This window comes from Desmodus rotundus, chromosome 4 (genome assembly GCF_022682495.2).
Source record: "Desmodus rotundus isolate HL8 chromosome 4, HLdesRot8A.1, whole genome shotgun sequence".
Taxonomy (NCBI): Eukaryota; Metazoa; Chordata; class Mammalia; order Chiroptera; family Phyllostomidae; genus Desmodus; species Desmodus rotundus.
This window is the reverse complement of record NC_071390.1, coordinates 146,485,833-146,511,599: the sequence shown is the minus strand read 5'-3', so window position 1 is coordinate 146,511,599 and position 25,767 is coordinate 146,485,833. Positions and strand designations below refer to the sequence as shown.

The 25,767-nt window shown below is 39.5% G+C and overlaps 2 protein-coding genes across 10 annotated transcripts in view; one reads left to right on the top strand and one right to left on the bottom strand.

The window, feature by feature from the left end:
- WAC (WW domain containing adaptor with coiled-coil) overlaps positions 1–7,501 on the bottom strand; it is a 91,567-nt gene extending 84,066 nt beyond the window's left edge. The window contains exons 1-3 of one of the 9 annotated variants that reach the window (XM_024573797.3): positions 7,261–7,501; positions 6,285–6,321; positions 4,583–4,778 (exon numbers count right to left, since the gene is read on the bottom strand). In XM_024573797.3, coding sequence (XP_024429565.1) covers positions 4,583–4,721 — 139 coding nt within the window. In that variant the 5' untranslated portion in view covers positions 4,722–4,778; positions 6,285–6,321; positions 7,261–7,501. The other 8 variants (XM_053923415.2, XM_053923413.2, XM_053923414.2 and 5 more) reach the window with 8 other exon arrangements.
- Positions 6,752–21,010, top strand: LOC123478001 (uncharacterized). The gene is made up of 3 exons (XM_053923483.2): positions 6,752–6,762; positions 7,023–7,841; positions 18,301–21,010. Exons 1-3 carry the CDS (start codon positions 6,752–6,754, stop codon positions 18,434–18,436), a joined length of 966 nt encoding a protein of 321 aa, XP_053779458.1. The 3' UTR covers positions 18,437–21,010.
- Positions 21,011–25,767: the final 4,757 nt, after the last annotated feature.

The following is a 25,767-nucleotide window of genomic DNA, read 5'->3' as shown; positions in this document are numbered from 1 at the left end:
CAATCAATAAAAATATGTAGTATTTACCTCTTATCTTTAGACAGAAAAATATTTAACATTTGTCAATAGTATTAAAACCCAAATTTTAGTAAATTTTAGAGTCTGTATAAAATTTCCAAGTTGCTTTGAAAACACATCTTGAAATGTGAGAGCTTAATGGCTTCTTTCTAGCAAAAATTTTGGCAAGTTTCCACATTAAAACTAAAAGTAAAATCTTGACACATGATAACTTAGTCTACAACTACACACATACAATGGATAAATCAATGTCAATGCCCTGGCTTCCATATGTACTGTAATTAGGTAAAATGTAACCACTGGAGGAAGTCGGGTGAAAGCATTAAACAGGATCCAAGCAAAATCACCTTTAAACTAATGCTATAGTAAACACCCACCAAATAACCCTAATATTTCACCTCTGACAGCATTTGCAATTTACCAGAGGGGACTGACTCAACTGTCACTATTTGGGTAAATTTTCCATTACTTGTAAAACTGTAAAGCAGGGATATTATGTGTTCTATCTACCTTCTAACATTAAAATGAGGATCAAATGACACTTTTCTTTATTTTTAGAGAGCGGGGAAGGGAGGGAGAAAGAGAGGGAGAGAAACATCGATGTATTGATGGTTGCCTCTCACACACGCTCAACTGTGGACCTGGCCTGCAACCCAGGCATGCGAATGCTGACTGGGAATTGAACCAGCAACCTTGTGATTCGCACATTGGTGCTCAGTCCACTGAACCACACCAGTCAGGGTGAGACTTCATTTTCACAGCACGCTCTAACATTACAAATGCAGAGCAGATTTCATTTTATTCAAAACCCAGTTATCAGAATAGACAACCATAAGACCACATTGTACAAGTACCACAGCCTACTGTCCAACGTGAAAAGATTCAAACATTACTAAATTATACTTAAAAAGCTGTAAGAACACCAATTACTCCCAATAGTCCCACTGAACAAGACACTTATGGTAATCTTTTTTGAAAATTGGATGAAAATATATTTACAAATTTCTCCAGATATGGCTGACAGAACGAGATAAAAACTTCACTGGGCACTAAAAACTTTTAAATTTTTAGAAATAATGGTTAACCAAACCACCAAATGCAATTTTCCTTTGACTCAAAAGATCTGAATGCTAACTAAAAGCAATGCAAATTCACTAACGTCCCCCAAGTGAGTATTTTTCAATTAACCAATTGAGCTAAACTAACTCTCCTAAAAAGATGTTTCCAACAAGTATTCAAATATGTCTTTTAAGTTTGTTACCATTAACGCTGAGAGGGAAGATGAGAAAAATGAAACAAGCCTCAAGAGGCTGATGTTTTGTGGAACAGCTTTATAGTCTTGCTGTGAAGATACCCTTCATTCCCAAACTCATTTATACTATAATCATTCTGTTTTTCTATATATTTTTTTGTCTATCATCATTCTTAAAGTTACTTGATAAAATTAGAGCTAGTCCTCCAAAACAAACATGTATTTAAATCAAATGGAAAAAGTTTTATAATCCAATAAAGGGACAAATTCCACCTGTATTGTATGTTCCCTCTTCTGAGGATTGATGTCAGCTGCACCTTTAAAAACCTGTTTCAGCTATAAGAAAACAAATCTAATAATTGTGCCTTAAGATTCTTACTTTTGGTTATCTTTAAACAAAAGACTGAATCATTTGCAGATAAATCACAAAATACATAAAAACTCATTTCCCCTTAATTTACAACAGATAATCTAATACATTCCCTTTAATAAATCCTAAGGGATAAAATCTCTAAATCTTTTAACTGCATACTATGTTGCAGTAAGTCTTTAAAGATTTCTAGTAGTGACAACCCTCCATCTCCGCTTCCTTTTTACTGTGTACCTTAAAGTCCTTTTCGTGCATCACTTCTAAATTATCACTGTTCAAGGAAATTTAAGGTGCCATGAAAGAAATCTAGTAATTACTGAAAAACAACACATCTTACAAGTTCTACATTTGTTTAACTTGCTTTGTAAAATACAAGTTACAAATCATAGCACATAGGTTCTTACGTTATTAAATATTCACTAACATCATCAGATTTTTTAAAGCTCCTAAAATTAAAAAAATAACAAATTTCGAATTAGTTCAAAAAACAAAATAGTAACCTGTTCTCACATTGTTACTTATACATGCTGAGAGCACAGATAATCCAACTCACTTGCATTTGACTTTGGATAATGTCTTTGACTTTATATATATGAATATTTATATACATTTGAATTCATATTTTTAAAGATAAAAACCTAACAAAATACAAATACCTATAATAAAAATTATGCACATGCACTTTTAAAACTTAGATTCAAACACGCTGGCAATTAAAAAAAAACCTGAAGTCAAAGTACAATGACTAAATATCTCAGTATTAAATGAGGGAAGAATCACCACTTTTATATCTTCAAAAGACAAAATTTACATCAAAGATGCACTCTGAACTCCAGAATGGAGATCTCCTATTTTATGGTAGTCATTATTCCTACAAAGTGTAAAGGAATTTGGCAACGAGGACTAGTAGGGATTGTACTAATAGGAGTGGAGTTACAGTATTAATTAACAGACTCCACAGTAAGACAGACAAGTGGCTAAAAAGCAAGTTAGAAGGTGAGGCCTAACTCTGCCAATGACTAGATCAGAAAAATAAGAGAGAAGTTTCTTACAAATGGAGCTAAGGAAACATCAACAAGCAAATGCAAATAAAAAGGAAACTAAATTCCAACAAGAAGTATCTGGAGTTCACACAGAAGTAAAATTAAAAGTCAAAATGAAGAAAACCTAGAAGTCAAGAAGAAGTTATCTACACCACTAACTCTTGAAAGTCAAAGCCTTTAATAGCTTCAAAGGCAGGATCACATCTTATCTTTACTTCCAGGAGTACCACCCCATTGTTGGCACACAGTGGATGCCCCATGGTTATTGAATAAATAGGCAACAGAATGTTCTTGGGATTATTTCACCTGTAAAAGAATTTACCAGGCACAATTCATCATAAATGTACATCAAGTTCCCTAGAGCACCCAAACCGATTTTTTCCTGAATTTGAGGACACATGATACATTAACCAGGTCATGATCACTAAGAGAACCTAAGATATTTATCTGTAAGGAGATGAGGTATCACATCATATTTTGTCACAATTAGCAAATTTTAAACATAAAGCACAGTACAGTACAAATAGTACATGCCAAGAACTAAAATTTGAAATGAAAACCGCTATAGAAGAGTAATTGATAATAGTACCATCTCAGACTATACAAAACACAATGGAGAATTTACCCACAAAACTGAAATACTAATAGTTTAGGTAATTTTACCATCAAAGAATTTGTAATATTTTAATAACCAAACCTACCTTCTGTTACTTGCAAACAAAAATATGGTTTATCTACATAAGTAGCACAAAGCTATAGCTATATTGAACAGACAACTATACTTTCTATTCCATCTCAAAGAAATCTCCTACTAATTTCGTCAACCCAGTAATTATATACAGAGAAGACTACTGTTTCTCAGTATTTGATCACACTGAGTAAAACTGATTTCTATTCTAGGAGGCCCCCCCCCAAAAAAAAGGAGAGAGAGAATCAGAAGATACAGAGTATTTTTTAAAAGTGAGCAAAGTATTGAGAAGTTATTTGATGATCAGAGGCAGAAAGCCACATGGTACTCTAGTGAGTTTCTTTAGAAGCTTATAAAAGCACGATCAATATTATATATTTATCTCAACCGTATTTTGTATAAAGTGATATAAGATCTTACAGTGGGGAAAAAAATAGATGTCTTAATCTTAGTGAAATTGGTTTGTTCTTCAATGCATGCTCTAGACACAGTATCTGATATTTGGTGAATTTGGGAAAATTAAGTCTGAAAATAGTTACTGAGTTTATTTTATTTTTTCTCAACATCCTACCTTAGAGAGTTGGAGGCAAGGTAATAACTGAAAGGTACCAAAAGAAATGAGGCTAATTTTTAAAAAGTTGAATGCCTGAATGAACACAATTTAGAAAATACATTAGTAAGATCCAGGAAAATAATGGAAAACAGTATTTTAAATGTTTACAACAAAAAGCCAAAATAAATTTTCAGAATCACAAATTTTTTTTTAAACCAGTGAACTGTCTCCAAACACCTACTGTTTTAAATTCATAATTTATCATTAGAGAACACATTTGAGGCCCGTAAAAAATAGTCAAGCAGCAAAAAGCACCTCAAAATTAATTAAGCCAAATAAAATAAAATCTTTACTTGGAGAGATGAAAATCCTTTTTGGGAAAATGCCCTGGAATTCTCTCACCATGAATAAAGCCCTTGGTAGACTATATTCACAAGTGCATTCTCTTATGGGATACCCTGTTGGGAGTCCATTTTTAGATGCTTGAGTCAGCATCTTATTTCTATAGTAACTTTTTCAAGAATCAAATAAATTGACAGAAATTAAAAATTTTCACAACATAACACGGCCATATGGTTATTATTGCCACCTATTATTTTACATAGCAGAATTGTTAAAAAATAAATATATGTGTAAGTTGCAACAAAAAGCTACTCACCACCATCCCTCTCTCTAACTCTGTGAATATGCACATTTTTGGCCTTACTGTGACCTGTGCTGTCACTGTATTTGTTCTCAGGACTGTCAGATCTCCGCAACATTTTATTTGGTGGTGAAGGATCTGCGGTGTCTCGCATTTTTTCATGTCTGTGATCACCGCTACTAGGGTGACTCTTCGATGAATACTTAAGTGCCTGTAAAACATCACCCCCCCAAAAAAAAGAGAGAAAAAATTTAAACTTTAAACGTAACTTCCTAAATTCATTTTATCGTAAAATTTGGTGTTTTAACTTCATTAAGTTTTATGAATTTGTATCAGTAAAATTAAAATTTCCACTTCAACTATGACTGTTATTCAGACAAGACCTATATAAATGCCTAACTTACTACAAGGCTCCTCAGACAAATCATAATACTGTATGTTAAAAAAAAACAAACTCTAGTCCATAAAGTATCTTGTACATTTGTGAAATCAAACACCTCAGTACATTATTCCTCTACAAATTTTTCTGAATAAACTTAATCTGAAGAAAAACAGGAATTGAGTTCTACTGTAATCTATTTCTGCTCTACAGCTGATGCAAAGACACAAGTAAAATGAGCTTATACATGTTTCTGAAAACCTACCGAAAAAAGAAAGCATCAGTTTCTCCAATTCTGACTCAAAAAAAAGCATTTCAAACCTACCTTACCTACTCTGACAGGTGTGGGAAATCAAAGTATAAGATAACATAATGAAATTTAATGGAGTCTTCACAATAATGCTTAAATTTTATCCTAACACATATTTAAAACAACCACGATACAATGTGTAGTTAATTATGTTTAGAGGGGCAGTTTCAATTGGGTTCAATCTTTGATATCCGAATGTAATGAACAATGGTTTACACATCAGGGAACGTAGGGTTTTTAACTTGAGCTTTAACTCATGCCAACCAGTTACAGAACTTTCAGCTTAGAAACCTACTCTCTTATGATTGCAGTGATTAGATGTAAAAATATTGACTTCTGGCGCTATCTGATAGTTAACAACCTTAAGAAATCATTCCCCCCCCCCCGAAAACAGGCGCCACCTGTGTAATTTTTTAAAACTTTACATGCAGCAACTGCAAAAACAAAAAGGGACCTACATAACTAGAATCATCAACATTACAGTAAGTTATCCAAGCATCCAAAGACCTTAATTCCTACAGAGCCAGAAGCACCATCTCTCACTTAGTAAGGCAACCATTTGCCCAAAAGTAACTAAATTGAGAAGGGATAGTGGTTTGCAACACACTTAAGAGTTGCATATCAATTAGTTGTTTCTTCCCAGAGCTTTCATCTAATTTTAGTATCTTAACTTTTAGTAACGTTAACTTTTACTTCCCAATAAAATATAATATAGAAACCTATCACCTGACCCCATCGATTCTTTCACGCCCAAATAATCGAGTCAAGTCCTTTTATGGCTGAGAATGACTTTTTCCTTAAAAAACTCAACTTCCTCCACTCTGCTGTCAAAATTAAGTCACTAAACCTTTCTGGGGAGCGCTAATGGACTCACACAGAGCATTTTAAGGGGACCAGCACTGCTAGTTTAGGATTGTTGCACCGAAAGGCCTGTAGCGACATCTGAAGCCTGCGCTCGAGTACTAGGTCCTTCCTCCCTTCCCCCTCCGTCCCCGCATCCACCCCTCCAACCCGGCCTCGCCTGGTACCTGGTAAGGCTGCGAGTCCCCCCTCCGGTCGTGACAGCTGAAAAACAGGAAGAGAGACGGCGACATGAAACATCTCGAGGGAAAGGAAGAAAACGCCCCCCCCCCCCCCCCCGCAGCGCCCCTCCCCGCGAGACCCACCAAACAAACCGGCGGAGAGCCCGCACACGTACACTCGCCGCTTTTAAAGGCGGTGACTAGGGCGAAACGCCGCGAACCGGCCCTGCGCTCCTTCCACACTCACTCTGGCCTCGCCTGCTCGCGCCACCGCTCCTCCTCCCAGCCCGATCCGGACCAGGGTTAACAACAAAAATGGCGGCTCCACCAGCAGCCGATAAGGAGGAACAGCCCCCCCCCCCCACCGCCGCCGCGCCGCCGCCACCCCCGCCCCCGCCACGGCCCAGCCCGAAACGAAAAGACAATTTACCCATCACTGAGTCTCTGCTGTTTCCTCGCATACATTACCATCAATGCACGACCTGTGAGTGTGTGTCGGGGGAGGGGGGAGAGCAGCCGCGAGGGGCGGGCGAGCGGGCGGGCGGCAGCACCGGCACCAGGGTCCGGCGCGCCCTCGGCGACTCTCAGCACCTCCCCGTTACTGGCGCCGGCGCTCCCGGGCCATCTCCCTCCGTCCACACCACGCTCACTCTCAGCCCGGGGAGAGGCGCCACCTACACGGCGGAAGCGGCCAACCGGGGGGGGAGGGGGGCACTAAGACGCGTACTGCTCAGCCCGGCGGAGAGCAACTGCCTTCTCCGCCTTCTCCTCCTTCGCCGCCTCCTGCCCTCCTCTGCCCCAGCCGCCGCTTGGCCCTTCTCCTCCGCCTGCCGCCGCCGCCGCCGCTCCACCAACTACATCCGGGCAACTCCGAGGCTGCGGCCTTCGGCAAACCTCGGCAGTTTCCGCCGCGCCCCTCCTCTGCCACCCTCGGCCCTCCTCCCCTTCCGCGCGCAACTCCGGCACGCCGTCTTCGGCAAACCTCGGTTCGCTCCGCTTTTCCTCTTCCTTTGAGGCCTGGCTCAACGCCTCGATACCCGTCAGTTCTTTCCGGTTGCCGCTGCTTTTCCTCACGCTCACGTCCGGCCACTGCCGTTCCAGTTTAAGGAGACTCCTGCCTGGGGACCAGCTCGAGGCTGGTCCCAGGGGCCCCGGAGTGCGCCGGGAAGGAGCCGCCTTCGGGAGGAGGACGGTGCGGCGCCAGAGAAGCCATCTCGGACTAAATAAGGGAGGCTGGGGCTACTGCGCGTGCGCCGAGGTGGGGGCACTAGAGGGGGAGGGTGTCCTGGGAGAGCGCTCGAGCTGCAGGCGCCCGCCCCTCCGGGCTGGGGCGGGGTGGTCGCAAACCCCCCGGTGGGCGACGGGAGAATGGTTATCCTGGAGCTTCCTCCGCGAGCAGCTACGGAAGCTGCGGTCAGCCTGGTGGGGAGCGCGCGACTGCCTTCTCAGGCCCGTTCCTGGGTCCGGAACTGGGCCTGGGCACCAGCCTCACACCGGACGCTTAACGCGCCGCAGTCCTGGGACGGGCAGCGCTGCTTCGAGCTGGCGCGCGGCAAGTTATAAGTAAGTCACATCCACGGGAGCGAGCTTTCCCAGCGAGGAGTGACGGATGGGAAGGATTTAGGATGTGTGCCTGCGCGGCTGTGGGGTGGACTTGCGAAGCCTCAGCCGGAAGCGCTGCTCGGGCATTGAATTAAAATGTCGATGAGCCTGAGCTTTAGGGGAATGGGAGACTTGGGAAAAGTGTTGAAAAGCCTCACCCTTAAGATTTTCCACCCCCAGCCGGTCCCAATCCACCTTATCATTACCATTTTTCTCCTTCATTTAGAGGTTCGAGATGTGAATGAAAGCATACGCTGGGCTAAAGGAAATTGCTACAAATTTAATTTTACACACTACAGGCACAATGGCAACATTGGCTTATAGGGAGGAGGAAAGTCAGTTATATCAAAAAGTTAAGCTTTATTTGAAGGTGGTGGTGTTCAGGTGATTTTTTTTCCTTCTCTTAAACTCCTGCAACTATAATAAAAGGGATTGTAATACACATGAGGTAAATATACAACTATTTCCATAGACTAAAAAGGCAAAAATGTGAACAAATCAGAAGAAACACCCTTCCAAAAATCTTACCAAAAACTGATTTATTTGGTAGCCAACAAGTTACATTGTTGCAGGACCTAATGAACCCATGGAATGATGTGAGACAAGGGCTCGGAAATCACGATTGAAAAAATATTAAAAAGTAATTATTCTGTCACATCCACCAGCCAAATGTTAAGAGATTGCTGTTCAGACGAGGACTAGTAAATCCTACTTAATGCCCACTTAAGCCGTTAGCAACTAAAGAAATAACTGCTAATGACTGAAATGGGGAAGAAAAAACTGGAGTTTTATGTGTAATTTCTAACACTTTTCAAACAAATATATTGAAGACAGGAGACATCGGATTACAAGGGCGCAAAAAGTAGTACATAAATCTTACGCAGAAACTTCGGATATTGGCAGCAAAATGTGTGTGTTTGAAAATCTGCCGAAATTGATATATACCATTTGATCAAAAGCAGCAAAACTGGGCTGAGCTGTGGAGGAAATTGTTGCAGGCAATGTACAGTCAGTCCTCATTGTTCACAGATTCTCTGTTTCCAAGTTTGAGTACTCACTAGAATTTATTTGTAAAATCTATAGCGCAGCATCGATGACATGTGATGCAGAGTGGCAAAAAATTAACTTGCCTGACACACATATTCAGATGCGGTTAAACAAGGATACACTCAGCCTTATTGTTTCACCTCTTTTACTGAAAACAACTGTGCTTTTCACAGCATATATAGTGCTATGTTTTTCACATTTTTCATGCTTTTTATTGGTGGTTTTGCCGTTTTAAATACTGCCCCCAGCATAGTGCTGAAGCTGTCTGGTATTTATTTCTAAGCACAGGAAGGCTGTGTGTGCTGTGCCTTGTGGAGAAAACGTGTCCTAGAGAAACTCCCTTCTTAGCCATGAGTTCAAGGTTAATAAATCAACAGTATATATTAAATAGGTGTCTAAAGAGAAACACATAAAACACGATTATGTATTGATTGGTTAACAAAAATGTGACCAGAGTCAGGTACCTCACCCTGTATTTCCCCTACGAGCAGCTCAGTATTTATCGTGACTTTACAGAACATTACCTCAAATAATGAGAATTGATTGTTTACTAAGGGATGCATTTAATGTTATGCCCATTTTTTAAAAGTCATCTCATTGCCTACCTTAGACTCCATCATCCATTGTTTTAAATCCTCCTTTGCAGATGCCTCAATTCTTTCTTCTTCCACTTTCCCTGTCTAACCACAACCCTGCTCATTTCCCTGTATACTTGCTTCATAGCTATTGAAGTCGACTGGAGAAAAACACGGTTATGCTAACTCTGAAGTGAGCTCCTTGTGTTTTCACCCCCTCAGACTAATTTTCCTTACCCATTTACCTACCCTGTGCTCTTTGGCAGCTGTTTAACATCTTTCTTCCTGACTATATATGCCCTCTTCTCACTCAGAAGTCATTATCTTGCTTATCTCTCTAGAAAATAGAAGAAATCAGTAACAGTGCCTGCCTCCTCCCACCATTGCACCTACCAACCTTCCTACAACTGAATACACTGCTACACTATACAGTAACTGAAATTTCCTGAGACCAAACTTGCCACTTTTGCCCTGAGTTCCATTTTACTCTTGGAATTGTCTGTTCTTATAAAATTTTTTTCTCTCTCAACTGGATCACCTCTGTCAACTTATAAACATATTTTAATAATTACCATCCTTAAAAAAAAAAAAACAAATCTTGACTTCTACCTCCCTCCAGATACTACCCTATTGCTATGATCTGCTCTCCTCTACAGAAAAACTTCATTTCCACTGAATCTGCACAAGATCAGCAGTAGCCTCTGTGTTCTCAAATCCAATTTTTCTTACTTGGTCTTCATCTCACTTCACCTGTCAGCAACATTTGAAACTGCTGATAACATACTCTCTGTTTGAAGTGCCTTATCTTGCCTGCCATGATTCCACTATATTCCTCTCTTGCTTCTCTTCCTTCTTAAATGGCTGTTCTGTAGTCACCTTGCTGATTCCTCCTATTTTCCAGTCTCTAAATGCTGCAGTGCCCCACGATTCAAATCTCACAACTTGTACTAATTCTCTTTCCGCTCTCTTTCCCTAGGCAATCCCATCCAGATCTTGAGGTAAATCCATATTTGAATCCCCAGCCCACACCTTTATCCTGAATACTGGACTCACAGTTAACTGCCTACTCTATAGCACTGTTTAAATGTCTAACAGGCATCACACACTTACTATATACAAAGCCAAACTTAATCTTCCCCCACCCCCAACCCAGTCCTGATCAGATCTTACCTGTTTCATGAAATAGCAGCTCCATTCTTCCGGTTAAGGCTAAAAATATGGGGAACATCCTTGATTCTTTTATACCTCACATTCACTTCATCAACAAATCCTGTGACTATGATTTCCAAAGTAAACCCAAAATCTGATCTCCGTTCACCATCTTTATCACATTCACTCCAGTCTAAGGTATTATCTTCCTATACATGGGCCATAGCAAAGGCCTCCTAACCGATCTCCCACTTTTACACTTGCTTCCACATGGCTTACTCACACAACAGTCAGAGTGATCCTTTAAAAGTCAGTATCATTCCTATCTTAAAGCCCACCAATGGCTTCCTGTCTCAGGATAAAAGCCAAAGCTCTTACATGGTGTCTACAAGGCCCTGTGTAAGCCGCCCCCACCCATGTCACCTCTGGCTTTGTGTCCAATGACTTTACTTCTCCTTTTCCCATCAGTCTGTCCTCCCCTTCTCTCCAGTACGTTTAGCATGTTTCTGTCTCAGGATGTTTGCACTGCTGTCCTGCCTGGAATGTTCTTGGTACTTACTTGGCTCACACTATCATTTCTTTAGGTCTGTGCTCAAATCTCACTTTATCACAAAGGTCGTTCCTCTGAGAACTCTATGTAAATGGAATGCGACCACCCTCTCCTCCCTGCTCTATTTTTCTTATACAGTTTGCTACATAATTTTGTTATATATTTTGTTTATTGGTTATCTCCCACTAGAACGAAAGTTCTGTGTGCCATATTAGTTAAATATTTGTTGAAAGAAAGGATATTTGCCAACAAAAATATATACAAAGAAAATAAAGTATTGTAATTCTTATGAGAAAAATGTGTATGGTTGTATTCCTTCTAAAAGAATGGAATTGTAAGTCCAGTCTTGCTGTCACAAATAGTGAGGGAAAGCTGGATTATTCCCAATACAGATAAAATATTTTAGCAGATAACATTTTTAAAAGTGCATAAAATTTGCCTGTATAACATCTTAAGGAGACCTTTTTTATTTCTTTCTAATAAGCAAACTCAAGTTTGTGAATGTGCAAAAGACCTATATTTCAACCAATAGGTTAATACATATCAACCAATAGAGGGGGAGAACTTTTAGTCCATAGTCTATGGGTGACCCTGGTTTTGTTTTTGTTTTTGTTTTTGCTTTTTTTTGGGCATAGGCATTTAAGGTAATCTCTGTTGAATCACTAGCTGACCACTAAGCCAACAAAACAAACTTCATTGGCCACACACAGAAATACATACAGAGTTTTTACAAAGTTAGTTTAGAAAAGTCATTGTAAACAAACAAACTACAACAATCACAAGCAGCAACAGCAAACTCTAGGGAGGCAGGAAAATCTTATTTGCAAACATGCCATGATATAATTATTAAAAGGTCCAGTTTCCAACAAAGAAAATTACAAGGTAGGCATAAATATAAGAAATCATGGCCCATAACAGAAAAAAAATTTAATAGAAACTCCCCAAGAACACAGATATTGGACCTTTTAGACAAAGATTTCCCATGAACCCTTTTAAAAATATTTCAAGAGCTAAAGGAAATCATGGACAGAAAACTAAAGGATATGAGGAAAACAGTGTCTCACCAAATAAGAGAATCAGTCAATAGAGATTGAAATGATCAAAAGGAACCAATTAGGAATTTGGAGTTAAAAGTACAATAACTGAAACTAAGAATTCACTGGAGGGTTCCAGCAACAGATGAGTAATGAGAAGAAAGAATCAGCAGACTTTAAGATAGGTCAGTTAAGATTACCCAATCTGAAGAACAGAAAGGAAAAAATTAAAAGTGAGCAGCTTAAGAGACCTTTGGGACATCAAGCATACCAATTTTTGCATAGTGGATATCCAAGAAGGAAGGGGGGGAGGGGATAAAAGGCTATTTGAGGAAATAATTGTCGAATAATTTCCCAAATTTGATAAAAGATGTGTAGTTGTTTAAGATCAATGAACTCCAAGTATGTAAATTCAAAGAAACCTACACCAAGAGGCATTGTAATCAAGCTGTTGAAAGTCACTGACAAAGAATCCTGAAAGCAGCATGAGAGAATCAAGTCCTTACAAGAGATCCTTAATAAGATTAACAGCTTTTTTTTTCCACCTGAAAACATGGAAGCTAGGAGGCAGTCAGATGACATATTCAAGTGCTGAAAGAAAATAAACTCAACTTCAGTCAAGATTGCGGCATAGGTAAATGCGCAGCTCACCCTGTCCCACAACCACATCAAAATTGCAACTAAGCTACAGAACAGCCATCATTCAGAAGTGATTGAAATCTGGCTGAATGGTAGTTCTACAACTTGGGAATTAAAGAAGCAGCCACATTGAAACTGGTAGGAGGGGCAGACACAGGGAACAGGCTGGTGTCACCCATGTGTTGCAGATGAAAAGGGAACTCAGGAATTAACGATTTTAGCTTTAGTTGATAGACTTAAGTGATTAATGCATGGGGAAAGCTGTTATTCTAGGAACTAGAATGCATGACCTATGTGACTCCAGAAGGTCAACAGGCAATTCAACTTTTGTGCCCCAGGAGGTCTGCAGGTGATGGAAATGGTGTCTGAGTTGTTGATCAGATTAAAAAAGTACTTGGAAAATCATCCCTGGATTGCAGCTCCTATCCAATTAACCTTTTTTTCCAAATCCCTTACCTACCCTTTCTTCTTATAAAAAGGTTGACTTGAGATGAGATGTTAAGATGGTTTTTGAGGGTACATAAGCTTCTGTCTTCTCAGATTGTCGGCATCTGAATAAAATGCCCATAAAGATTCAATCCTTGTGTCTACTTAATGCTTCTGGTGGTGACAGGCAGTGTGAACACCTATTCTTCTGGTTTCATTTTCTGGCAACTCTGGTGGGACACCTTCCCGACTCTTTGGTAAGTCTAGGTATTTGGCAGGGAGTCCCATTGGCTGTCTTGACTGGGGTGCCCCAGGGTACAGATTTGGATACTCCCTAGCAGCTGCCAAGTGATTTCACTTAGGGACTCCAATTCTCAGCACTCTCTGTTGCCTTCACTTTAGGTTGAATCACTGCACTTTCTGGTTCAGAATTGCAGTCCCGGGTTACAACGTAGAACTGGTCATTAGGAATTAAGGTTTGTGTGATATCACAGAACTCTGTCTGGTTGAATTGTAGGCCCAGCTTACAACTTAGAACAGTTGTCAGGAATTAATGTGCCCTCCAGTTTGTGTATTACAGAGCTTTGTCTGGTAGACAAATGGGGTGGGGAGCCTCCATTCTGTGAGCTTTTACAAGAACATGAAGTTTTCCTTGGAACAGCGTACCACCATTTATGCAACCCACCAAGTGTTGAGCCTGCTTGAGCAAAAATGAAATTTTTGGCTCACTGCTAGAAGAATGGGAAGGTACCAAGCAATTTAAAGCTAAGTAAGGCCCTGGTTGGCGTGGCTCAGTGAATTGAGTGCTGACCTTCGAACCACAAGGTCACGGGTTCAATTCCTAGCAGGACACATGCCTGGGTTGCAGGCCAGGTGTGTTCCATTGGGGGCGTGCAAGAGGCAACCAATATCTCTCACATGTGAATGTTTTTCTCCCTCTTTTTTCCCTCCCTTTCTGTCTCTAAAAATAAATAATCTTTAAAAAAAAAAACAAAAAACTGTAAGTTAATCCTGCCTCCCTTCTTCCAGAGCCTGACTCAGCCATACTAATACATGGCTGTGCTGAATATAGACTTGATTTAAGAGAGAATGTGCATCTGGAAGGAAAGAGGACTATTAACCTCCAATAGAAAGGAAATTAAGCTTGCAACAGAAATTTGAAATTATTAGAGGCTGTTCAGGTAGGTACCTTTTTAGGTGATAGTTATGCACTACCCTGGGCATGAGAAAGAGGACACTGAAGTGGCCAAAGGGAACAATCTGGCCAATTGAGCAGTGAAAGAGGCTGCTTAAGAAACATTTATAATGCCTTTTGTACCTATTCTAGACTTGTCACAATTTGACCCTGAATATTCAACTGCAGACTTAGAAAAAGCTAAGAGCTGGGGTTTTGAACCATTTATATTAAATCATGGCTCACAGGTCCTGGAATTTCTGAAGCCATGTGTGCCAGAACAATCCTAAGACAGATCCCTGTCAGAAGAAAGAAGGGAAAAAATACCCAGGGCAGCATGTGTTTGAAGACTGGCAAATAAACTTTACCCAGACACTGAGCATCCTAGGATGGAAATATTTGTTAGTCTTTGTTAATACCTTTTCTGGATAGGTAGAGGCCTAGCCTACTAGAACTGAGAAATCATTGGACGTAATGAAAGCCCTACTGAAGGAAATAATTCCTTGCTTTGGCCTATCCAGAGCAATAATGGACCTGCTTTTGTTTCAGAAATTACAAAGAAGGTTAGTATATTTTTAGGAATCAAGTGGAGACTCCACATTGCATGGAGACATTAGGCTTCTGGGAAGGTAAAGAAGATAAATGACAACTTGAAGAAAAATGTAGCCAACTCGTGTCAAGAAATTCGTCTCCACTGGGATCAAGTTTTACCTCCTGCTCTGATCAGGATAAGGGTGGCTCCTTGAACTGTTGTCAGTTGAGTCCTTATGAAATGGTATACAACCATTTCAAGCAACAATTGGGGTGGGAGACGTGTATGTAGATCGAGAAGTGAAGGTAAAGAACCACGTACAACATCAAAGTCAGACCTTAGCTGTAATTAATGACTTCACTTGTATTAGAGATCTCTCCCCCACAGGTTCGGTACATCCCTTTGAGCCTGGAGATAAGGTGCTACTCAAGACTTGGAAGACAGGATCCCCAGAAAGCCAACTAGAAGAAAAGTGGACTGGAACCTACGTCAAACAAACTTTCATGTTTTGTAGGCATTTGTACTATCCTGGAAAGATAATTGGGGACTTGTGGTAACCCTAAAGGACAGGGAAATATTTTCTTTAAAAAACACTAATGTAGTCCTGACTGGTGCGGCTCAGTGGCTGGGGCATTGTTCTGCAAACCGAAATAGTCACTGGCTTAATTCCCAGTCAGGGCACATGCCTGGGTGCCAGGACAGGTCCCCAGTTGCGGGTATGTGAGAGGCAACCCACTGATGTTTCACTTACACATTGTTGTTTCCTGATTCTTCCCTCCCCCTCTCTAAAAAATAAATATTTTTTTATAAAGGTAATGGAGCCCCAGCTGGAAAATGTGCAACATTTGTCAACTGTACTAAAAACTTACAGATGAATTGCAACACCAACACTAACCTATCTTATCATGCCTTTAGTCATGTCAAATTGCCTGCAGAATGGTTTCTAATAAGTGGAAGGACAGTTGTACTCAACAGCAAAATGATTACTTGCATATGAAATCTGATAGAAATAAGATAACTACTAATAGGAGAATGATAAAGTAACTCAAGAGTTAAAGATTTTAGCCTTAGATGATAGGCTTAAGTGATTAATGCATTTGGAAAGCTGTTATTGGAGAAACAGGAATGCATGACCTACATGATTCCAGGAAGTCAACAAGTAATTCAACCTTTGTGCCCCAAGGAGTCTGGAAGCCATGGAGATGGTATCTGAGTTCTTGACCAATGGATTAAAGAAGTACTAAGCAAATCACCCTAAACTGCAACCTTTATCTAATTAACCTTTTTTCAAACCCCTTACCTACCCTTCTCCTTATAAAAAGGTCAGCTTGAGATGAGATATTAAGATGGTTTTGAGGGTACCTAACCCGCTGTCTTCTCAGATCACCAGAATCTTAAAAAAGCACACAGAGTCAATCCTTGTCTCTACTTATTGGTTCTGGTAGGAACAGGCAGCATAAACACCAACTTTTCTGGTTTCATTGGGAAGGATATCTTGGCTACAGAGTTCCCCCACTGAGAAGCGAGGGGTCTCAGTCCCATACCAGGCCCCCCAGCCCAGGGTTTCAGTGCCAAGAAGAGAAATTCCCATAACTTCTGGCTGTAAAAACCAGTGGGGATTGAGGCTGAGGCAGAAAGAGGGCTTCTGGGCCTTCATCCCATTTTTCCATTTCCCTCACATATACAGAACATGCCCTGGAGGAATCTATGGCTCTTTCTGTCAAGAACAAAATCTCAAGAACTATTCTCCAGGCTAGAGCAGTGTTTCCCGAAGTGTAGTATGGAAAGCCAATTAAGATGGCACTTTGACACCATCAGCCTATTTCTACTCCCTGGGCACAAACCTGTGCATAACTATGAATAGCACACTCTGTCCAATAAATAGTCCCAACTAAAAGCATGCTGGCAGATGTAGTTGGGCACATTGTTAAGAGAGGGCATGGTTGTCTAGGGCCACCAGCAAGGGTTCTCCTAGATAACAAAGGAGTAATTGATGTTTAATCTGCTGTAGCTGGAAGGGCACCTGATTCTGGCTTTCCATTTGCTACAATAATATATTCATTTTAAAGTTTCATTTTAGGATAAATTTAATTTTAAAGTTAAGTTGACTTAAAGGTATTTGTAAAATATTACATGTTATATGAAAAATTATGTAAATGAAGTTCGAGAAGCTGATTTAAAGGAAATTATTGATCTGTCTGTGGTGGGTCTTTGATATGGTTGTTAATATCTGAGAAAAATGGGGCAAAACTTGAGTTAATTCCATTTCCCCACATTAAGGGGCGTAAAAGCAACAAAACTGTGCCCAAGAGTGATAGACCAAACCCCTTTACTTTGGCATTTGTGGGGAATTGCTAGCCTTTAGCTATTCCTCCTTCCGATGAATTATGCTTACCAGTATATTTTATTCACTTATACAGATCTTGAGTCCATCCCCTTGAATCTTCTGCTACTCAGCCATCACTGAGGATTTAATTATTCCTTAAAACATGTGAGATCACATATCTGATAAGATGATATCCAGAATATATGAAGAATGCCCTACAACTCAACAATAACAAAAAAAATTAAAAATAGGCAAAGATTTGAATAGACATTTCTCCAAAATTATATACAAATGGCCAATAAACACATGAAAAGGTGCTTGACTCAACTAATCATTAAGGAAATGCAAATAACAATCACAAGGGGATATTCACAATCACTAGGATGGCTATTACCATAAAAAAAAAAAAAACAAGAAAGGAGCAAATGTTGATGAGAATATAAAGAAACAGGAATCCTTGTGCATTACTACTGGGAATGTAAAATGGTGCAGTTACTATGGAGAGAACAGTATGGAGAATCTTCAAAAAATTAAAAATAAAATTATCATATGATTCAGCAGCTTCACTTCCTCATATATATACCAAAGAAAGCAGGGACTCAAACAGATATTTGTACACCAAACATCACAGACGCATTCACAGTAGCCAAAAGGTAGAAGCAACCCAAGTACCCACTGACAGATTAAGTGGTTAAACAAATACAGTATATGAGGCCTGTCCAGAAAAACCCCAGCCATTGTTAATATAATAAGAACAGTTTGTATGACATAGATATAACCTGGCAGCCGAGGAAAGTGGACTGGAATGCACATGCATGAACAATGACGACTTCACTGTTCTAAGTCAGTGGGGGCGGTAGATGCTGTTGAGTGAGCATGTGTACTGTGTGGCCATTACATTCAAAATGACTGACTAGAGCAGTGAATCTGCATCAAATTTTGCATTAAGCTCGAACATTCTTCCACAGAAACTATCCGGATGATTTAGAAGACTGCAGTTATGGACAACTGGTAATTGGCAGCTTCATCATGACAGCAAAGCACCTGCTCATACATCATGTCTTGTGCAGAGTTTTTTGGCGAACTATCAAATCACCCAGGTGACTCAGCCCCCCTACAGCCCAGATTTGGCATCCTGCAACTTCTGGCTTTTCCCAAAACTAAAATCACCTTTGAAAGGCTATAAAGGGAATAGATCTGACCGTCGATGAGATTCGGGAAAAAAATGACAGGGCAGCTGATGGTGATTGGGAGAACTGGGTGAGGTCCCAAGGTGCCTACTTTGAAAGAGACTGATACATCTTTATCATATCTACAATGTTTCTTGTATCTTCTTCAATAAATGTCTGTTTTTCATATCACATGGCTGGATACCTTCTAGACAGATCTTGTGTACATACAATGAAATACTAAGCTCTGCTACAACATGTATGAACCTTGAAGACTTTATGCTAAGTGAAATAATCCAGGACAAATACTGTATAATTCCACTTAGATGAGTACCTCTATAGTCAAATTCATAGAGAAAAAGTACAATATAGGTTACTAGGGTCTGAGGAGAGTGGGTAATGAAGAGTTGTTTAATTAATACAATGTTTAGTATAGGAGGATAAAAACCAAGGTGGATGGTGGTGATGGTTGCACAACAATGTGAATGTATTAAGTACCATAAAACTGTACACTTAAAATAGTTTGAATTGTAAAATTTGCTGTGTATATTTTACCACAGTTTGTAAAATCCACTATGTGAGAAATTAGCCAGGTAACTTAATGTACAATATGAACCATATACTTTATGTCTCATGTGAAATGGACAATCAGATGAGCCCCAAATACTGATTCCTGCCCACAAAACCAAAATAGTCAATGTAATTTGCATGGTATTGTCTACTTGTACATATGCTCATTTACTCACAGATTAAAATATTAGACTGATGGAATGTTGTTTCTAGGTCCCCATTTTAGGCTTTTCTTTTGCAACCTTGGCAATATTACAATAGAACAGGTTGGATTCAAAAGGAAACCCTTTGGTTTGCCAGGAAGGTACCCTAAAACAGAAGGGCCAGTTATTCATCATAATACATGAGGCAACTCCACATGGCCATGGAGTTAAAGTGCTACGATATCAGTTATGCGGGCCTTAGCTATTTAGATCCCAGTTTATGTAGACCATTTCACAATGCATACTTTTCTCTGCAAACTTACTTTTTGTAAAACATGACAAAAACCTTAAAATGATAAGCAACTTCTAAAAGTACAAAAGGCAGTTTGTTTTTTTGGAAAATGTTCATAATTTTATCTACTTTTTAGCAAGCTACTACAATTACTCTTTTTTGTAAATAAATGTTTTTATGTCTTTTACAATATTAGAAACTACATAAATTGGCAGCATTTCTGCAAAAAGCAAAAAAGAGAGCTATCACTGCCTCAAGGACTAATGTATTCTTTAATATTATTATCAATGTTAGTATATTATTATCTGTGTTTGAATTAAAGCAGAGGAAAATCCTGTAAGTGGTTTTGGGGGACACTTTTATTCTCCTAAATTTTAGAAATACACCCATTTTAAGGTCTTTGCTAAAATGAAATTTTCTTCTAAGTAAAGTGTGATGCAGAACCCTGGAGGTTTCTAATATTTTCTACAATTATATCTTGTTGAGGTAGCATTTCTCTGGGTCCTGCAGCTAGCAGTCATTATCCCAGGCAACACTTTCTTGACAGCTTGTAATGCTCCATCAGTACATCATAGGATCCAATTCTGTAAAGCCTTCCAAACATGCATATTCACATACTTCGTTTATAGTGTAAATTCCTAGAAGATAGCTCAAGGGAGGTCTGTAGTTTGACCCAATTTAGAATAGAATTACCAGGTACCCAGTTGTTTGTGCATTTCTTGAAGAAAATTTATGATAATTTCACCCATGTAAATGCCCAATAATTAATCAAGCTTCACTATCATTTTGGAATAACAGAACTTCTATACAAATATCTTTTAAGCTTACCGTTGGGTTATATTGAGTGCTTTTGTGCCACTGCATTAAATAGATTGCAGCAGGGAGCATCCTTGGCACATACAGGCAGGTGCATGTTTTTGCAGCCCAGCCCAGTAGGGACATATGACTCCATTGGCAGGGCTCCAACTTGTTTTAGAGTTGTCTACTTGCCAGGTGGTATGCAACTATGTGGTAGTTTCGAATACTTTCCTTTTAAAATGTTTTCTATTTGGCTTTTATTCTTTCTTGCATCACAAAGTATACTTCTAGAAAAAGGAATATTCATCTGCTATATGAAACAAGATAGGCCATCTTAAGTCAGCATTTAGAAAAATTAATTTTTTTAAGATTTTATTTATTTTTAGAGAGAGGTGAATGGAGGGAGAGAGAGAAACATCAATATGTGAGAGAAACATGGATTAGTTGCCTCTAGAGTGCTCCCAACCAAGGGACCTGGCCCACAACCCAGGCATGTGCCCCCACCAGGAATTGAATTGGCAACCTCTGGTTTTCAGGCCAGCTGTCAATCCACTGATCCACACCAGCCAGGGTAGAAAAATTAAATATAGTTTGCAAAATTTCTAAAATAGATTTTTGATGTTTTCTTATAGGAAACTTACTTTTCTCTATTGACCTATTTATATAGTGAATAAATTTACCTATGGAACACTGCAAATGAAAAAGACCTCTGTAGCAAAAGGGCTTTTCCAGTATCTTTTCCCCTTTTCTTTTTTAGTAGAATCCTTGGTTTTCAATAGGGCCCGTCTCTGTCCGGAAGAAGACTGTGTTTCCCCACTTCTCTGTAGCATTATGTGGCCATGTGATAAAGTTCTACTAGGATATAAAAATAAGTGATCCATGGAACTTCCAGGAAATGTCATTAAAGGGGAAGGGCTATTCTACTTTCCTTCTTCCTCTGGCTACAATGTCAGTGTGGTAGCTGGAGTTTGAATAGCTATCTTGGACTATGAAGTGGAAGCCAAAAATAAGAGCCTGGTGTTCTACCACAATGGAATGGCATATCAGCCCTGTAGAGACTACCTCCAGATATTTTTTTTATGAGGGAGAAAATCATTGTTTTGTTAACCACTGTAATTCTGGATTTTTTTCTTACTTGTAGCTAAGCCTAATTCAATTCAAATATGGAAAGAAATTATCTTTTGAGAATGCACCATATTATGCTCTAAGTTCTTTAACTTTGGCTAATCAAAGCTAGTCAAATGGCATCTCTATTTAATGAGGTTATTCAAATATGAAGGATGTGCCCATAGTAATACACCTAACTCCAGTTTCTTTCTGAGGACGTTAGTATCTTCAACATGATGTTCACTTCCTTTGAAAGAATACTATGTCTTAACAAGTGGAAATAAGTTATCTAAAACAAATAATTTGCTACTTTACATTTGCTACAAATAAACTCAATATTCATTTTCAAGTCTTGTGTCTAATGCAATTGTGGGAATAAAACTGTCACTGGTAATTTGTGTTCTGTTGAATTTAAAAGATTTAAGATTGAATTAATAATACTAAATGCATTTTGTATTGGAAAGGATTACTTCTAGAGTGCTGACAAGTTTATTTCTTAACCTAGATGGTGGTTTCATATATATATGCTTTATAACTATCCATTTCACTGTATATAAATTTATATACCTGTCTGTATTATATATGTCATTATAATGAAGGATTTAAAAAGTGATTTTGTGGTTCCTTTTTTATTTCTTTAAATTTTTATTTTTTAGAGAAAGGGGAAGGGAGGGAGAAAGAGAGGAAGAGAAACAATTGATGTGAGAGAGAAACATCGATCAGTTGCCTCTCGCATTCACGCTGACCAGGGATGGAACCCACAACCTAGGCATGTGCCCTGACCTGAAATCAAACTGGTAACCTTTCAGTTTGCAGGACAATGCCCAACCAACTAAGCCACACTGGTGAGGACTTGTGGTTTCTTTTAAAAATATACATTTTGTTACCAGACTACAGGACTCCGTTTACCTGCATGCATCAAAGCCCAGTCAGAGGAATAGGAGTTTGCAGCCAAGAAAGTAAGTGTTTATTAGTTGAGAAAATGGCACCAAGCCCAGAATCACAGGTAAGTTAGTGCTAAAATGGCTTTTCGATGGCTTCTAGGGGATGGAATATGTAGAGGACTAATTGAGTTAGGGTCATGATCAGCTTCATAGTCTGTAGTAGGGCAGGGAGTAGTCGATCTTTGCATCCGGTCCTGATGTCAGCCATGGTGTCACTTTGTCTGGTTTCCCAAGGATGTGTTTGGTAGGGTCATTCCAGTTTTCTGGGTCTGGAGCCGAAACTCAACTGAGAACTAGATGTTATCTTTAATTTCATTGAAACTCTGTCTCTGTGGTCAATAGACCCAAGGCTTGGTTCCTAAGATGCTGACCAGGGCCGCCTTGTTCTGAGGGCTTTGTTACTAATGGAGTAGATCTGCAAGGGAGAGGGAGGCAGGTGAGTCAGGGTGCTAGATGAGGCCAGTTTGAATCAAAAGGAAAGAAAGGAGAAAAGATTATATTAAATAAATGAAGTTTCTGTGCGGTTACACTTGCACTAGTGTTGAAGGAAATTTTTGGTTTTGACAAAAATGTAAAATGCAAAAATCATATTGCTAGTAAATTTCCCAATAAAAATATATATTACTTTGGCTAACAAATGTTTATCAAATACATGTAGTGTTTTAGTTGAAACCATCCCCTAGTTTTAATTAACTATAACTCCAGAAAGTTATCAGACTTTTTATATACAGTACAGCGTATACTTTCGCTAAACTGCGTGGGATGAAATGTTTTGTAGAACAGTCTAAGATGGATAGATCAGATTTTCTTTTTCAACTTGTAGTGAGATACTAAGATATATTTTCGTTAATAAAAATACAGCATAGCAAAAGAAACTATGGTCTCCACTAGTGTGCTTGGGCAAAGCACATACAGTTTTTGAATTTTAGTGTATTCTATAAAAGAGGCATAATAATTCCTGCACTCCTATCTTACAAAATTACAAAAATTCAGACTGGCCAGTGTGTCTCAGTTGGTTGGAGCATCATCCTGTAAACCAAAAGGTCACAGGTTCAATTCTCCATCAGGGCACATGTGTAGGTGGCAGGTTTGGTCCCTGGTCGAGTGTGTATTGGAGGCAACTGATTGATGTTTCTCTCTCACATGGGTGTTTCTCTCCCTCTCTCTCTCCCTGCCTTTCCCTCTCTTTAGAGTCAGTGAGCATATCCTTGGGTGAGGATAAAAAAGATTCAGTGAGATATGTGAAAGACCTTTTGCAGTTATTATGTATGACTTATCAGAAATAAATCGTCATTCAGATAACTGAAACATATTTCTCAGATATGTTTGACCTTCATCCCCAGTTCCTGGCTAACAGTTCCCAAACCCCTTGGAATTTTCTAAGTGAGGAGAGCAACAAGGGTGTCTCTTGTGTTAATGAAGTGACTTCTGGACCCCACCCAAGGGTGGGGGCTAGTTATTATTAGGAGCCAACCATGCAGTTAGAGGATTGGAACTTTCAGTTTCACTCCTGACTTAGAGTGGGAAGAGGGGCTTGAGGTTGGACCAATCACCAATGGCCAACGACTTTGTCAATCATGACTACATAAAGAAAGCTCCATAAAACCCAGAAATGACATTTTGTCCCTTTCAGAGAGACTCCACATTGGGGAACCAGTATGCTTCCTTGTGCCACCCTGCTAGGCCTCAGGCCCCACAAAGACAGAAAATCCCTCCTTTGGGACCTCATCCTAATATCTCTTCCTCTGGCTGTTACGTCATATATTTGAATATCCTCTATAATAAATATTCTTTGTGATCTAATGAATATACAGGTTTTCTTGAGTTCTGTGAGCTGTTCTGGCAGACAATCCTGAGGAGGAAGGGGGTCATGGGACCTCTGATCTGTGTAGCCCGAAGGTCAGAAGCACAGGTAACAACCTGGGTGTGCCACCGGGGTCTGAAGTGGAGGGTGGTCTTATGGGACTGAGACCTTTACCTGTGTAACCTGACTCTATATCTGGGTAGATAGTGTCAAAATTGAGTTGAATTTTCAGACAGCCTGTTTGTTGGTATGGGGAAGCCTCCACACACACTTTGGAATTGGGTCCTGGAACTGTTTTCACCTTTGAACAAGAACTTTATTAATCTTTTATTATTAATATACAGATTTGATTTAATATGGACATGGTCTAGAATACTAAGGTTGTCCAACCTTTTGGCATCTGTGGGCCACACTGGAAGAAGACACATTAAATGCATTGTGACACAATTACCAAAAAAATCTCATAATGTTTTAAGTAAATTTACCATTTTGTGTTGGGCTGCATTCATAGCCATCCTGGGCTGCATGCAGCCCAGGGGCCACAGGTTGGACACCCCTGGCAGATTAATCCAAGTTAAATTAATTTATGTATCATCAATAAAGGGGATCTATTAGGTTAATCAATGGTAGGTTTCTTAGCAAGTTAACTGCCTTCTCAGTGAATTAACACAACAAAGATTTGTTCCTCCCTCACATTATAATCCAGTGTGAGTCAAGTAGATCTCCTTGGTGGCACTCCTACAATTCTGGGACCTGGGATGCTTGTTTTGCAACTCTTCTTTAAGTCCTTTACTTCCAGCCCTACTGATGGGAAAGAGAAATGGAGAACTCACACTTACCATTTACAGTCTCGGGCTAAAAGTGTCACATGTCCTCTCCCTCATAGTCCTCTGGCCAGAACTATTTCTATAGCCCCATCTCAATTATAGGGGAACATATAGGCATGTGTGAACACTGTCTCTCACACAAGCAACTTAAAAGGAAGCTACTTGATTTAAAGAGCTTATATAAAGCTTTTTATGAAGTCTATGGAATGGCTTTAGGATGTTTGAGAATCTCATGAAACTTATACAAAAACTTGGACTCATGATTATTTTTCTAGAAAAGGGGTGCTTGAAAAAAAGTTAAGAATTTCTGATTTAAGGCAACAGATAAAGGGAGAAAAACTATGAGGTTGGCTGCTATTTTTATATTTAATATTGCCTGTGGTTTATTGCCTAATTAATACAGATGACACATGGGCAACATAGGTTCCACACACAAAGGATGGCTTGGTCATTGTCTAAGCGTGTTTCATATCTTCAATCTTCACATTGACCATGAAGGCAGATATTCCCTTTTCTGTTGTTGTTTGTTTGCTTATTTACAGAGAGAGGGGAAGGGAGGGAGAAAGAGGAGAGAAACTTCACTGTGAGGGAAAAACATCAATTGATTGGTAGCCTCTTGCACATGCCCTGCTGAACCTACAACCCAGGCATGTGCCCTAAGTGGGAATTGAACTGGTGACTTTTTGGTTTGCAGGATGACACTCACCTAGTTGAGCTACACCGGTCAGGGGAAGGCAGATATTCTTATCACCTTTGTGCAAACAGAAGCATAAGGATTATG

Bases quoted from the DNA above. Each gene is read 5' to 3' on its own strand.
- LOC123478001 (XM_053923483.2), top strand. The intron at 7,842-18,300 runs GTAAGTCACATC...ATTCTTCCACAG, and splicing joins TGGCGCGCGGCAAGTTATAA to AAACTATCCGGATGATTTAG.